Here is a 17,009-nt window from a genome sequence, read left to right on the forward strand (position 1 = left end):
CATTTTCATAAAAGAGCAAAGTGAGTCAAGCAGATGTGCCTAGGAAGTCACTGGAAAATAGAATTTGGGGTAATTGGGTCTTATGGATGAGATTTTATTGAGTCATATCATTTAAGACCACTTTTTTGTTAGGTGGAATTAATTTTGGTTTCCAAGATATCTTCTACTCTCCTTTTATTCCTAGTAATTTCCTGGAGTTGACAAGTCTCTTTCTCTCTCTCTCTCTTACAGCCTGACTTCTAGCTATAAGACTGTCTCCCACATGCCTATCCTTAGATTGTCTCTCTTTTCCAAAACAGGTATGTGCCAATAAAATATCTACAGGGAACAGACTAGCCATGTCATAAATAAGCACCTCTGATCAGTGTCAATACAGAAAGACCTGCAGAGGCACCAAGTAGATGCACTGACAACTAACATTCATTTTCCCATTTCTGATATTGCAAAGAAAAAACTGATCAAATGCCTTTCATAAAATCTGTAGCTTTGTAGAATGACTCTAAAATTACCAGGAAGTATATATGGTGCTATCTAGTAAGTATGAAAGATAGTTTATAATGATCTCTAAGGTTTAAACCAGACTTTGAATGGTTTTAAATTAGTCTTATGTTGATCAAAGCTTCAAATAGCCTTCTTGGTAATTAAAAATCTTCCATGTGCACTGAAGATTGGTAGTAAGGGGGCACAAAGGGGCCTCCATGACCAAGGCAGGGAATACCAGGCTGTATAAGTATCTGCAATTGCTGGGATAATTTGAAGACCTCATGGGGCTAAGGAGATTAAGTGGAGGATTTTCATTGTTTCAAAGGGGCAAGGGGCAAATCCACTGCTAATTCTTTAATGATGAAAATTGTAAGAAGTGGGATTTTAAAAACATATATGTATATATATATTTATATGCAATGTGTATCTAACACCATATATATATATATATATATATATATATATCTATCATGTATATTACATTATACAAAAAGAGGAAGAGAGAGATCAGTAGAAAAAACAATACTAGACAAACCAAAGTAAATGATAAAAGGGTTAAAAGAGCAAAGAGCCCAGGGTGTTTAGTGGATGCCTGGAAAACATAAAAATGGATTTATAGAAGGGAGCAATAGAATCTGAATGGAAAAGGATGTTCAGAAAATTAATCTGTCACATCTGAAATTCAAAATATTTCCTTTTGGCTACACAAGAAAGAGTTTTAATAAAACCCTTTGTATATATTTCTGAAAGGTAAATATTTTATAGGGAAGTGGAGGGTTGGAAGAAAAATCTGTTCCATCATGTCTGGGTATTAGAATTTTGCTTAATAACTTGCCAAAATATTTTTCTTCCAAGAGCTATGGCATTATGTGTGTACCCAATTAAAGCAATTTTTCTTTGCTTTGTCTCCTAACTTAAATTCAAATGACATACAAACCACCGCTCAATGTGGGCTAAAACTAAAATGTCTCATTGCAAGACACTGGACAACAACCAGTGCATTGACCTTAAAAAAAATTCACTGAGTTCTTGTTTTGATCCAATTCAAATGTTTGAGTCCTAGCTTTCTCAAAGCACTGTGATATATACCATGGTACTTATTAGGTGCCTTATTTCTTCAATGTAAGTTAAGATATAATTTATATTTCTTAAAAGCAAATTCAAAGATTTTAATAATCATGCTAGGAGAGTGAGAAAAAGGAAGAAAGAGGTTTTTTCCTGTGTGTGTGTATGTATATATCTATATGTGTGTATGTGTATGCATGTATATGCACATATACACATATGTTAAAATTAAAACAAAATGTAGAACAGCCTTTACAGTCTTAAAAAATAACCACTGATGGGTCTCAATAATGAAGTAATGATTCTTGAGCTATAAACCATGTCTTGAGGTATTCATTATATCTAGTATAAAGTCACCTTCCTTGATTCCTGAACAAATAACAGTTCATTTTTTGTGAAAGACATGGACTGTTGTGTTGACTGATTTTTTTCGCCTTGTCCAAACCCTGAGCAATGGCTACTTTTGAATATTGTTTCACCACACTTCTGAACCAGGTATCGTGTTATACTACCTTCTTCTAGATTCCCAAAGCCTTACCCTCCACAGCCAATGACACTGTGTCCTGTGTGTCTTCAATCCCATACATGACGTCGCAGCGGTAGAGGCCTGCATCACTGGCCAGCAGTTTGACCATGGTGAGTGAGGCATCGCCCACGTCCTCGGGATATGTAGGCACCGACACTCTCCCTTTGTAGCCCTGACCAATCTTGATATTCCCATTTTGGGCCACGAGAACAGTAGTCTCCTTTAAATCTTTTCCATTCTTGTCCAGTTCAATCTTAGACCATTTGATTCGGAGAAATTCGCTGGTGGTGTTGTAACTGGGTGGTAAGGTAGGCATGGTTGAAAAATGACAAGGTAGGTTGACTTTTCCAGAGAGGGAGCCCTTAACAGGTGGGCTTTTTCCCACTTTGACTAGAGGAAAGAGAAAATACTAAATTAACAAACTGAGTCTATTAAATATGTGAATGGATAAGAACCATTACAGGGGGTTGGTTACATCCTCAATATGTGAAATAATTAGAATGATTTTATATACAGAGAATAGTACACAATTTTAGTAATGTTTTATAACAAAGACAGGGATTAATAATGCTTTTTTTTTTTTTTTTTCGGTACGCGGGCCTCTCACCGCCGTGGCCTCTCCCGCTGCGGAGCACAGGCTCCGGACGCGCAGGCCCAGCGGCCATGGCCCACGGGCCCAGCCGCTCCACGGCATGCGGGATCCCCCCAGACCAGGGCACGAACCCATGCTCCCTGCATCGGCAGGCGGACTCTCAACCACTGCGCCACCAGGGAAGCCCCTTGCTTATTTTTTTATGTGCTAAAAATATGGCATTCATTTTAAAGTATTTGTAACTTAGTGTTTAACATGAACAAAATAAGTGATAAAATAAGGCAAGTGTAGGGAGACAAGCAATCAAGGGCAAGAGAAGACTAGACTTAAGCAATGCAGGTTTAAAAGACTGGACCAATGTTAGGAAGAACCGTTAAAAAACAAATTTAAGTCTACAGGTCTGAAGAAGAAAAATGATTAAGATAACTGCCACATTACCTTAGAGGAAATGAAAACAACTCAAAGGGGAAGTGAAAATTTTAAAACATACTTCAGTAGACTGGAACAGGGGGAAGCCCAGAACTTGAAGAATGCTCTTTGGTTCAGTGTTTGAACCAAAGACTTTCATTGTAATGAGAAATCCAGCTGCAATCACTTTGCAGTGAAACATTACCTCTAGATTATATCCTGAGGGGGTGGGGGAGTTAGCGTCTGTTCACCTAAACTTCTAAAGTATTAATCTACAGAATGCCTGTCTGTTTAAGCCCTTAAACTTTTAATGAGAAAGAACACATTGACTACAATTTAATACTATTACATGCAAAAACCCCACATTGTTTCACTCTTATAGGAATCTATACCTCTCTTCTCCCTTTTTCCCCCAACTTCCAGTCTCTACTAGTTGGGTAGACAATGTGTTGGTAATAAGAATAGAAATTATCATTAGCGCACAAGGAACTCCCAGTTCATGCAAATATGATGAATAGTAATAGTAGCCTCTAGGTGGAGTGAAATAATGTTAATCAACAAAATGATATGTATCTAACACTTGGTGTATTAGTGCTTAAAGGCATTAGTAACACACATCTCAAAATGGACATGCATTAGAAATGATACAGATGCTAAGGAATGAAACTTAACTTCAAAAAGATTAGATCCCATTAGGGAGGTGAAGACAACAAAAAGATATTTTGTACTTTTTTGCCAAGAAGAGGGGTCCTGAGAAGGGAAGGGGTGAAAATTTTATGAACTAAAAATCTCCTAATTTATATTCATCATATGTTCTAGGAAATCCCATCTTCCTTCCTGAAGAATTATAGATCATTAACTTCACAAATAAAACATTGCTTTTTTTTTGTTTGTTTGTTTTTGCAGTACGTGGGCCTCTCACTGTTGTGGCCTCTCTCGTTGTGAAGCACAGGCTCCGGATGCACAGGCTTAACAGCCATGGCTCACGAGCCTAGCCGCTCCACGGCATGTGGGATCTTCCCAGACCGGGGCACAAACCCATGTCCCCTGCATCGGCAGGCGGACTCTCAACCACTGTGCCACCAGGGAAGCCCCAAAATATTGCTTTTTAAATGGAGAATAAACATCTTTACCATCAACATCAATTATGATATAAATTATAAGACCCTTTATGGGTTCCTTTAAAATGAGTTTAAGATAAGTGACTTTCAATTCCTTAATATTTATTACTAAATTACAGTTCTTTTCACAATTTTAGAGGTATAGGGGCAGATATGAGATTCACCTCTATGTATCTGATTGGGAGGTTTCTGACACTTGGAGCATTACTCAATAACTGTGCTGTAATGAAAAAATATATTAGAACAAACTTACATCAACAGGCATTTTCCCAAGGGTTATTTATTGTTCTGGGTGTTTACAGATACAAGAAAATTAAAAGCTTCAGCTGGATGTAAATAAATATTCATGTAGAATCCAGTCTTAACAGCAGGATGAACAAAAAGCTGTGTGGCCAAGTCTTTTGTGTATGAAATCTTGGGTCGTAAGGCACTGGGTAACAAGAACTAAGTTTGCCAAATCTAAATATTTTAAGAGAGAAATTTAGTAGTTCAAAGGATAATGTTTACCAACTGTGCATGCTAAAAAAAAAAAAAGAAGAAGAAAAAAACTGCTACCTGCAAGAACTTGTCTGAAACTCTGACAATGCAAGAAATAAAAATGAATGCTAACAAAAATTCACTATTCCTGGAGAGGTTGGTTCAAGATGGTGGAGTAGAAGGACGTGCTCTCACTCCCTCTTACAAGAACACCAGAATCACAACTAACTGCTGAACAATTATCGACAGGAAGACACTGGAACTCACCAAAAAATATACCCCACTCCAAAGACAAAGGAGAAGACACAATGAGACGGTAGGAGGGGAGCAATCACGATAAAATCAAATCCCATAACTGCTGGGTGGGTGACTCACAAACTGGAAAACACTTATACCACAGAAGTCCACCCACTGGAGTGAAGGTTCTGAGCCTCAAGTCAGGCTTCCCAATCTGGGGATCTGGCAACAGGAGGAGGAATTCCTAGAGAATCAGACTATGAAGGCTAGTGGGATTTGATTGCAAGACTTTGACAGGACTGGGGGAAACAGAGACTCCGCTCTTGGAGGGCACACACAAAGGAGTGTGCTCATTGGGACCCAGGGGAAGGAGCAGTGACCCCATGGGAGTCTGAACCAGACCTACCTGCTAGTGTTGGAGGGTCTCATGCAGAGGCGGGGGGGGGTGGCTGTGGCTCACTGTGGGGACAAGGACACTGGCAGCAGAAGTTCTGGGAAGTACTCCTTGGCGTGAGCCCTCCCAGAGTCCACCATTAGCCCCACCAAAGAGCCTGGGCAGGATCCAGTGTTGGGTCGCCTCAGGCCAAACAACCAACAGGGAGGGAACCAGGCCCTACCCATCAGCAGACGAGTGGATTAAAGTTTTACTGAGCTCTGCCCACCAAAGCAACAGCCAGCTCTACCCACAACCAGTCCCTCCCATCAGGAAACTTGCACAAGCCTCTTAGCTTCATCCACCAGAGGGCAGACAGCAGAAGCAAGAACTACAATCCTGCAGCCTGTGGAATAAAAACCACATTCATAGAAAGATAGGCAAGATGAAAAGGCAGAGGGCTATGTACTGGATGAAGGAAAAAGATAAAACCCAGGAAAAACAACTAAATGAAGTGGAGATAGGCAACCTTCCAGAAAAAGAATTCAGAATAACGATAGTGAAGATGATCCAGGACCTCGGAAAAAGAATGTAGGCAAAGATCGAGAAGATGCAAGAAATGTTTAACAAAGATCTGAAGAATTAAAGAAGAAACGAACAGAGATGAACAACACAACTGAAATGAAAAATACACTACAAGGAATCAATAGCAGAATAACTGAGGCAGAAGAATGGATAAGTGACCTGGAAGACAGAATGGTGGAATTCATTGCTGCAGAACAGATTAAAGAAAAAAGAATGAAAAGAAATGAAGACTGCCTAAGAGACCTCTGGGACAGCATTAAACACAACAACATTCTCATTATAGGGGTCCCAGAAGGAGAAAAGAGAGAGAAAGGGCCCAAGAAAATATTTGAAGAGATTATAGTTGAAAACTCCCCTAACATGGAAAAGGAAATAGCCACCCAAGTACAGGAAGTGCAGAGAGTCCAATACAGGATAAACCCAAAGAGAAACACTCCAAGACACACAGTAATCAAATTGGCAAAAATTAAAGACAAAGAAAAATTATTGAAAACAGCAAGGGAAAAATGACAAATAACATACAAGGGAACTCCCATAAGGTTAACAGCTGATTTCTCAGCAGAAACTCTACAAGCCAGAAGGGAGTGACATGATATACTTAGAGTAATGAAAGGGAAGCACCTAAAACCAAGATTACTCTACCCAGCAAGGATCTCATTCAGATTTGATGGAGAAATCAAAAGCTTTACAGACAAGCAAAAGCTAAGAGAATTCAGCACCACAAAACCAGCTCTACAACAAATGCTAAAGGAACTTCTCTAAGTGGAAAACACAAGAGAAGAAAAGGACCTACAAAAACAAACTCAAAACAATTAAGAAAATGGCAATAAGAACATACTTATCAATAATTACCTTAAACGTGAATGGATTAAATGCTCCAACCAAAAGACACAGGCTTGCTGAATGGATACAAAAACAAGACCCATACATATGCTGTCTACAAGAGACCCATTTCTGACCTAGGGACACATACAGACTGAAAGTGAGGGGATGGAAAAAGATATTCCATGCAAATGGAAATCAAAAGAAAGTTGGAGTACCAATACCCATATCCGATAAAATAGACTTTAAAATAAAGAATGTTACAAGAGACAAGGAAGGACACTACATAATGATCAAGGGATCAATCCAAGAAGAAGATATAACAATTATAAATATACATGCACACAACATAGGAGCACCTCAATACATAAGGCAACTGCTAACAGCTATAAAAGAGGAAGTCAACAGTAACACAATAATAGTGGGGGACTTTAAAACCTCACTTACACCAATGGACAGGTCATCCAAATAGCAAATTAAGCAGGAAATACAAGCTTTAAATGACACAATAGGCCCGATAGATTTAACTGACATTTATATGACATTCCATCCAAAAACAGCAGTTTCCACTTTCTTCACAAGTGCGCACAGAACATTCTCCAGGATAGATCACATCTTGGGTCACAAATCAAGCCTCAGTAAATTTAAGCAAATTGAAATCATATCAAGCATCTTTTCGGACCACAACACTATGAGATTAGAAATGAATTACAGGGAAAAGAACGTAAAAAACACAAACACATGGAGGCTAAACAACACGTTACTAAAGAACCAAGAGATCACTTAAGAAACCAAACAGGAAACCAGAAAATACCTAGAGACAAATGACAATGAAAACACGATGACCCAAAACCTATGGGATGCAGCAAAAGCAGTTCTAAGAGGGAAGTTGACAGCTATACAAGCCTACCTCAAGAAACAAGAAAAATCTCAAATAAACAATCTAACCTTACACCTAAAGGAAGTAGAGAAAGAAGAATAAACAAAACCCAAAGTTAGCAGAAGGAAAGAAATCATAAAGATCAGAGAAGAAATAAATGAAATAGACACAAAGAAAACAATAGCAAAGATCAATAAACTAAAAGCTGGTTCTTTGAGAAGATAAACAAAATTGATAAACCTTTACCCAGACTCATCAAGAAAAAGAGGGAGAGGACTCAAATCAATAAAATTAGAAATGAAAAAGAAGTTACAACAGACACCACAGAAATACAAAGCATCCTAAGAGACTACTACAAGCAACTCTATGCCAATAAAATGTACAACCTGGAAGAAATGGACAAATTCTTAGAAAGGTATAACCTTACACGACTGAACCAGGAAGAAATAGAAAATATGAACAGACCAATCACAAGTAATGAAATTGAAACTGTGGTTAAAAATCTTCCAACAAACGGAAGTCCAAGACCAGATGGCTTCACAGGTGAATTCTATCAAACATTTAGAGAAGAGCTAACACCCATCCTTCTCAAACTCTTCCAAAAAATTGCAGAGGAAGGAACACTCCCAAACTCATTCTATGAGGCCACCATCACCCTGATACTAAAACCAGACAAAGATACCACAAAAAAAGAAAATTACAGACCAATATCACTGATGAATATAGATGCAAAAATCCTCAACAAAATCCTAGCAAACAGAATCCAACAACACATTAAAAGGATCCTACACCATTATCAAGTGGGATTTATCCCAGGGATGCAAGGATTCTTCAATATATGCAAATCAATCAATGTGATACACCATATTAACAAACTGAAGACGAAAAACCATATGATCATCTCAATAGATGCAGAAAAAGCTTCTGACAAAATTTAACACCCATTTATGATAAAAACTCTCCAGAAAGTGGGCATAGAGGGAGACTACCTCAACATAATAAAGGCAATATATGACAAACCCACAGCAAACATCATTCTCAATGGTGAAAAACTGAAAGCATTTCCTCTACAATCAGGAACAAGACAAGGATGTCCACTCTTGCCACTATTATTCAACATAGTTTTGGAAGTCGTAGCCACGGTAATCAGAGAAGAAGTAGAAATAAATGGAATACAAATTGGAAAAGAAGAAGTAAAACTGTCATTGTTTGCAGATGACATGATATTATACGTAGAGAATCCTAAGGATGCCACCAGAAAACTACTAGAGCTAATCAATGATTTTGGTAAAGTTGCAGGATATAAAATTAATGCACAGAAATCTCTTGCATTCCTATACACGAATGATGAAGAATATGAAAGAGAAATTAAGGAAACACTCCTATTTACCATTGCAACAAAAAGAATAAAATACCTAGGAATAAACCTACCTAGGGAGAGAAAAGACCTATATGCAGAAAACTATAAGACACTGTTGAAAGAAATTAAAGATGATACCAACAGATGGAGAGATATTTCATGTTCTTGGATTGGAAGAATCAATATTGTGAAAATGACTATACTACCTAAAGCAAACTACAAATTCAATGCAATCCCTGTCAAATTATCAATGGCATTTTTTTACAGAACTAGAACAAAAAATCTTAAAATTTGTATGGAAACACAAAAGACCCCGAATAGCCAAAGCAGTCTTGAAGGAAAAAAATAGAGCTGGAGGAATCAGACTCCCTGACATCAGACTATACCACAAAGCTACAGTAATCAAGACAATATGGTACTGGCACAACAGCAGAAATATAGATCAATGGAGCAGGATATAAAGCCCAGAGATAAACCCATGCACCTATGGTCAACTAATCTATGACAAAGGAGGCAAAGATATACAATGGAGAAAAGACAGCCTCTTCAATGAGTGGTGCTGGGAAAACTGGACGACAACATGTAAAAGAATGAAATTAGAACACTCCCTAACACCACACACAAAAATAAACTCAAAATGGATTAGAGACCTACATGTAAGGCCGGACATTATAAAACTCTTAGAGGAAAACATAGGAAGAACACTCTTTGACATAACTCACAGCAAGATCTTTTTTGATCCTCCGCCTAGAGTAATGGAAATAAAAGCAAAAATAAACAAATGGGACCTAATGAAACTTCAAAGCTTTTGCAAAGCAAAGGAAACTACAAACAAGACGAAAAGACAACCCTCAGAATGGGAGAAAATATTTGCAAATGAGTCAACGGACAAAGGATTAATCTCCAAAATATATAAACAGCTCATGCAGCTCAATAGTTAAAAGACAAAAAAACCAATCAAAAAATGGGCAGAAGACCTAAATAGACATTTCTCCAAAGAGGACATACAGATGGCCAAGAGGCACATGAAAAGCTGCTCAACATCACTAATTATTAGAGAAATGCAAATCAAAACTACATTGAGGTATCACCTCACACCAGTTAGAATGGGCATGATCAGAAAATCTACAAGCAACGAATGATGGAGAGAGTGTGGAGAAAAGGGAGGGAACCCTCTTGCACGGTTGGTGGGAATGTAAATTGATACTGCCACTATGGAGAACAGTATGGAGGTTCCTTAAAAAACTAAAAATAGAATTACTATATGACCCAGCAATCCCACTACTGGGCATATACCCAGAGAAAACCATAATTCAAAAAGACACATGCACCCCAATGTTCATTGCTGCACTATTTACAATAGCCAGGTCATGGAAGCAACCTAAGTGCCGATCAATGGACGAATGGATAAAGAAAATGTGGTACATATATGCAATGGAATATTAGTCAGCCATAAAAAGGAACGAAATTGGGTCATTTGTAGAGACATGGATGAATCTAGAGACTGTCATGCAGAGTGAAGTAAGTCAGAAAGAGAAAAAGAAATACTGTATATTAACGCATATATGTGGAACCTAGAAAAATGGTACAGATGAACCAGTTTGCAGGGCAGAAATAGAGACACAGATGTAGAGAACAAACATATGGACACCAAGGGGGGAAAGCAGCGGTGGGTGGGGGTGGGGGGGTGATTAATTGGGAGATTGGGATTGACATGTATACACTGATGTGTATAAAATTGATGACTAATAAGAACCTGCTGTATAAAAAAATAAAAATAAAATAAAATTCAAAAAAAAAATAATTGCTTTAAAAAAAATTCACTATTCCCACCAGATAGTTTGTTGTCTAAATGAATACAGCAAGGGAGAAATCTCTGAACAATGAATGATCAGTTATGTTTCATTCTCTGCCAATAAATTCTGCAGAGCAAGGATGATGCAAATTCTATCTACACAATTTGAACAAACACACACACACAGACCTTGGCCAAATAATTGTCAGAGTGAGTATAGGGGAATTTATCACCCTCTCAAGTATTAATGTCACTCTCTTGTTCATTCATTTACTAATAACTGTGCATGGCTGCATTTATTAATATTAGAGGAATATCCAAATAACTGGGTGAATGCTAGATAATCAATATAAAGGGTATTTTTAAAGCAAAGAGCTCTTCATGCATTAAAATAAATCCAGAAACCAATAGACAGAGTGTTCATTAGTTATTGACCTTTTGCATGCCTAGACATAAATAGAGAAAACCTTAAGATACGAGTACTCGTGTTGACTCAACTAGTTACTGCTCTGTGATTCACTATGAACTTGGCAAACCTGTTTCATATGGATCTTACATTTTCAATTTTTACCCCTCACATGAAAAAGTAAAAATTCTTCTGAAATTAGCCCCAAACTAATGACATCTCTTAACAGTGATTGCAGATTTGCAAAGAACTTGATGCTTGGGATAAAGTACAATACAGTGGTTGAGAGCATGGACTGTGGAGCCAGACTGCCTGGGTTCACCTCCAGGCTCAATCACTAAATTGATGTATGATCTTCTACATTAGCTATGTCTCTAAATCTTTTGGTATTGCAATTTCCTCATTTGCCAAATGGGGAGAATAAAAGCATGTGTCTCATCGGAGAGCTAAGATTAAAAAAGGTTAACAAAGTAAAATACTTAGAACGAGGCCTAATGTAGAAATCACTCAATACTGTTAGCTATTACTACTATTTTAAAATACCATCAAGGAGCTATACCATAAGTGTTTGTTCGTTTCCCTACTGTTTGTATGAGTTCTTTCTTTGTTTTAAGTGGAGGGTTAGTTGCCCTGTTCCTCAAGGTTCTCCCACTACTTTCTCTATAATTCCCTCCTATTACTTCCCACCCAAACCAACTCCTTTTCTCTATCTCCTTTCTATGTCTTCCTTCTTCACTGGATGCCACTGTCCTTTCCTCTCTGTGAACTTCAACCTTTACTTCCTGAAAACGCTGAAAAGGACAGCTCCTGGGCTCTTGGATTGGTGGAGCCTAGACTCTAACGGCCATCCAGGTCATTCACTGTGGTATTCACACATTGTTTATTTATTCATTCACTTATTCACTCAACACATAAATTGATTAAGTGCTAGCAGTGTGTCAGGAACTCTGCTAGAAAATAAAAAACAGCTCTCTTGAAGCTACACTCCCCTTGGGAAGAAAAATGAAGCATAACTTATCGTAGCGAGTGGTATGGGCTATAACAGATGTCACAGCACAGGGGACAATGGGAACATAGAGAAAGGGCTTTTAAATTGGCTGGAAAGGGGAATGAGAGCCATGTCCGAAGTCAGCTCACCCTTGATTCCTCTCTTGCCCTCACCACACCACATCCAATCCATTTGTTGGTCTGAATCCTCCATCTCCATGTTGGAGAGATGAGAATTCACTTCTCTCCAGCTCTTCTGCCATGCCCCCATTTCACACACAGGTGACCACAATAACCTCCTAAATGATCTCCCTGCTGCCACTCTTGCTCTCCTACAATCAAATCTACATAGAATAGCAAACATGGAACTTTGAAAACATTCATCAACTCGTCTTTCACCTGCTGAAACCCTTCAGCGCTTCCTTCAGTGCTTCCTGGAAACAAAATCTAGTCATTTCTAAAGCTACAATGCCCTATATATATAAGAAATGTAACAGAGGTAAAGCTCACACACTCCTGGGACAGCCTTGGTTTATCTCCCAGTTCTGCTACTTACTGGTTGTGTGGCTTTGAGCAACTCTCTTAGGTTCTCAGTTTCCTCTATGGATAATGAATGTTTCAATAAGCTAATGTTAAGCATTAAAACTGTTCTTGGCTCATAGGAAGCTCTTTTCTAAGTATTAGATATTGTTACTATTTATATGAACTGACCTCTGACTATCTCTCTGTCTGTATCTCCTACTTTCTTCCTGATCACTGCTCTCCAACTACAGTGAACTTTCTGTTGTTCAAACACACTATCTAACTTGGGCCAGATCTTAGCTGGCTGGCTCTTCCTCATCATTCCCACATCAGTTTAAGTATGACTTTCTCAAAGACCCTTTATCCCCCCCCCGCCCCCCACCCTATGCCATTTCCTATGATGTCATTCTGCTTTATATTCATCTATTCGGAAGTACTTGGATTGTTTGTTTACTTGTTTATCGCTTACCTCACGTAACTAAGGAGATTAGGTTTAATGAAATCCAAGACTATGTATGACTCATCCACCGATATATCCCTGGAGACCCAGACTAACATATAGCACACAGAATGTATTCAAACAACACTGTCAATGGATGGATAAATGAATGGATAGGTGGAAGGATGGATGGATGAATAGATGGAATGATACTTAAATTTTGAGTCTTAAGAATGAACTGAAGTGGAACTGTAGAGAACAAGAGAAGGGACTGTCAAGCAGAAGGAACTGCATGTAAAAAAAAGGGATTAAGAAGGTCTATGAATGGAATTGTAAATTCTTGCAGAGACCAGAAGCATAGAGTGGGTATGAGAAAGAAGTGGAAGCTGAGTCTGGAGAGACCCTTGATGGGAGCAGATCACTGAAACTCAGCACAGTATCTTTTTCCATAGACCAGAGTCCACAAATTTGGAATCACAGAACCTTCATTAGATGGATATATAATTTACAGCTAACAAAAACAGTGGATGTGTACTTATCCAGTTACTAGAAAGGGGGTGGGGAGAAGAGGAGGGAAGGGAAGGGAAGGGAAAGGAAGGGAAAGGAAGGAAAGGGAAGGGAAGGGGAGGGGAGGGAAGGGAAGGGAAGAGGAGAGGAGGGGAAGGGAGGGAAGGGAAGGGAAAGGAAGGGAAGGGAAGGGGAGGGGAGGGGAAGGGAGGGAAGGAAAAAAGAAATGGAGGTGGGGGAAAAACTTGGCTATCAGCCCTCTATCTTCTTTACTTTTTTCAAACTCTATCCTCCTGAATGTTTAGTAGTCTTTTTTTTTATATAGAAAATTTTTGAGCAGTGTTGAAGAAAGCAGAACTTAAAAATATGCCCAGCCCCACATGTGAGCCTTTTTGCACAGTCTGAAAGTAATCTGGGAAGTTACTGAAAGCCCACTTGCTTCTTTAGCACCTGGTTCATTATTTTGTTATGATTGATTTATTTAAAACCACTGTTTTCAACCTAATAATATTTTAGCTAAAAGTGTTCAGCAATGAATAGATCAAAATTCATCCTTTATTTTAATGATTCCATAACCCCATTCCATGCCCCAGTACTTCAATTTTTATTTCAATTAGTCCTAAAAAAATTGTTAACACACTCACCTTTCTGTAGTGCATGGGTTGCTATTAAGGTAGAGCACATCCATAAGATGCTCTTTATATTTATCAACATCTTGTCCTAGAAATGAAGAAAAACACAAAGTAAATCATAAGCATTCAGGTTTGTGGGAGGCCATACATCACATTCTATTTGTGCATTATAGGTAATAAGAGTACAAGAAGCAGCTCCCCTTGGATTGTAAAAACAGGAGGAGACTTGCAATAGGAGAAGTTGTCCCAACACTTTAAATTATTAGTTTGACTCTCACCCAATGTGGTAGTTACCAAAATAATCCCAGAACCCAAACTGGGGACATATAACAATGTGGATGTGTGGGGCAACCACAACAGGGTAGGCTGTTGGAAGAACAATATAGACCACAGCCTAAGTAACTAGTGGCTAGGAGCTGGCACAAGGAGGGAGGGGCGACCACAAAATCTATTTAGAAACAGGAAGTTGGTCATAGATGGAGCAAGAGAAGATGGGGAAGTAATTGAGAGAGATGTTAAAAGAAAGGGATTCACATCAAATGTGAGGTAGGAGGAAACCCATTGGTGGTTCATGCACATGGTATCAGAACAGAGAACAAGGATCTCAGCAGGCTTTTTAAAGCACAAACTCAATTTAGTTTCTAGGAGGCTGAGCAAACAAAATAAATATTTTATAAGAAGCTGTTAGTTACAGAAAAGGCCAGTGCTTGCCATGAGCTTTAAAGCAGTTTCAACTGTCTGAGGGTAAAGAATGGAAGAAAACACTCTGTACTGAGAGTCAAGAAACCCTGCCTTGGCTTTGCCATTAATTTATTGTGTGAAGACATTTAACAAATCTGGGTCTCAGCATGGTCCCTTCCAGCTCAAATATCTATGAAGCTATCATTATGAGGAGGATAAGTACCATTGTTGGGGACCATCTAGAAATCAAAGAGCTAAGCTCAGAAGAACTGCAGAAGGTTATTTAATCTCCACAGTTATTCCCTTCTCAGTTACATTTAGGACTGTTCTATAACAACCATTGTGGATTGGCTATCCTGTAGCCATTCCTCTTTCTCTTTTCTAACAAAACTCTAATTCCATTCTAGTATCTACCCTCCTTCACACAGCCATATACTTTAATGGAACCTGGGTCAAACCCCAGCCCAAGGGGATGATCCTGATTATTCTTTGTCCATTACATTGGTCCCATTTCTTTTGCCAATGACTGGTTTTGGAATGAGTATATGATGTAATTTTGGCCAATGAGATGTGAGAGGATCTTGCATGGAGGGGTTGCTCCTGGGAATGGTATATTCATTTTAAGAGGAGAAAAAAGGAAGTGATGGTTGCTTTTCTTCACTGGACATTATCAAGATAGGATATACCTCGTGAAACTGTTGTATCTATCTTGCACCCATGAGTATATAAGATACCCTCTGGGATGAAGCTGAGAAAGAATCAGGAGAGGCAGGGCTGAAGTGCTCAGGCATTAGACCTACAGCCAACCATAACCTTGAACTTTCTTTATAGTAGATAATTAATTCCTTTATTATTTAAACAAATAAAATCAAGGATTTTTGTTGCTTGTCGCTGAAGGCATCCTAACGGACACATATTTGAGTAGGTGCCCTGCATAACTGCCTTAGAAAATATCTAAATTGTGTATGATTTAGAAAACCTAGATTAAAAAGAAGTAAATGCTATAAGAATGAATCCAAGTCCAATTTGGGCTCAAATTCAATTTCATAATTTATGACAGCTATACCTTTACTTTTGATATTCTTCTCTACCTGATTGCTTTATTTTATATATATTGAAATAAGTGTTAGAACCTTTCTAAAAAAATTCTAGATATGTCCTGAAGACCATTTTTTTACCTAATACATTATATGTCTCATATTTTCCATCAATAGGCCATTTGACAACTCACAATGAAAAATATACAGTTGATAATCCTAAAGTAACCTTGATAATTAAGTTTATTTATCATATAATTACTGAGATATGCTAATAGATGTTGTTACACACTAACTGGGAAATTAGGTTTCTACATTTCTTTTTTTTTAATAAGATACCACAGCAAGCAGGAAGCATATACCTATATCTCAATACTATAACAATATTTCAGGGAAAAATTAAGATATCAACTTCACATACCCTACAGTTAGTTTTCAACAAAATGAAATTTTAGATTGTATCATACAATGCTATTAAAGACAGTGTATTCCATGAGCACTAACTGAATCCAAATAAGAAACTTTTCTTTAATTGTGCTTACAAACAATAATTTCTTATTGTCCTTCAAGAAAAATTTTTCTTAATTTTTTTCTTTTTTTCAGGAAACTTTTATAAGCTTACTGTTAAAAGTCTATTTCCATTGTCAAATAGCCCTGAATTCAACTTCCAAATCTTCTGCTAATACTCTGTGATTTTGGGTAAGTTACTAACTCTCTCATTTCCAGTAGCTATTTAATAATGAAAAGCAGTACAATGAGAATTGATAAAAGCATGTATATAAAATATAGTTCAGTGATACACAGCATATTCAGTACTCAATATTTATTATTAACATTTCTAATTCAAGCTTTCTACCAGTGTTCTCTTCCTGGTTTCATATCACTAGTAGTAAAAAGAAAAGTATTTAAAGCTCTTAGATTTGAAAATTATAACCTGGGTTACTACTATAGCTGTGTACAACTTCATGCTCACAGTAAATTGTCCTATAACCTATTTCTATGTGCTCTGAATCATTATTTAGAAACATGTTTTATCTCCTATGTAGAACAGTAGGCTTCTGGAAGGCAGAGCCG

General features: G+C 37.9%; 1 protein-coding gene across 3 annotated transcripts in view; it reads right to left on the reverse strand.

The window, feature by feature from the left end:
• VCAN (versican) overlaps positions 1-17,009 on the reverse strand; it is a 114,710-nt gene that overhangs the window by 88,350 nt on the left and 9,351 nt on the right. For all 3 annotated transcript variants that reach the window (XM_082620306.1, XM_082620308.1, XM_082620307.1), the window contains exons 2-3: positions 14,230-14,305; positions 2,087-2,464 (exon numbers count right to left, since the gene is read on the reverse strand). In XM_082620306.1, the coding sequence (XP_082476432.1) occupies positions 2,087-2,464; positions 14,230-14,299 (448 nt within the window). In that variant the 5' untranslated portion in view covers positions 14,300-14,305. The remainder of the gene's footprint in view (positions 1-2,086; positions 2,465-14,229; positions 14,306-17,009) is intronic.

The sequence above is a fragment of the Mesoplodon mirus genome (assembly GCF_964341445.2).
Source record: "Mesoplodon mirus genome assembly, chromosome: 5".
In the NCBI taxonomy this organism is placed as follows: domain Eukaryota; kingdom Metazoa; phylum Chordata; class Mammalia; order Artiodactyla; family Ziphiidae; genus Mesoplodon; species Mesoplodon mirus.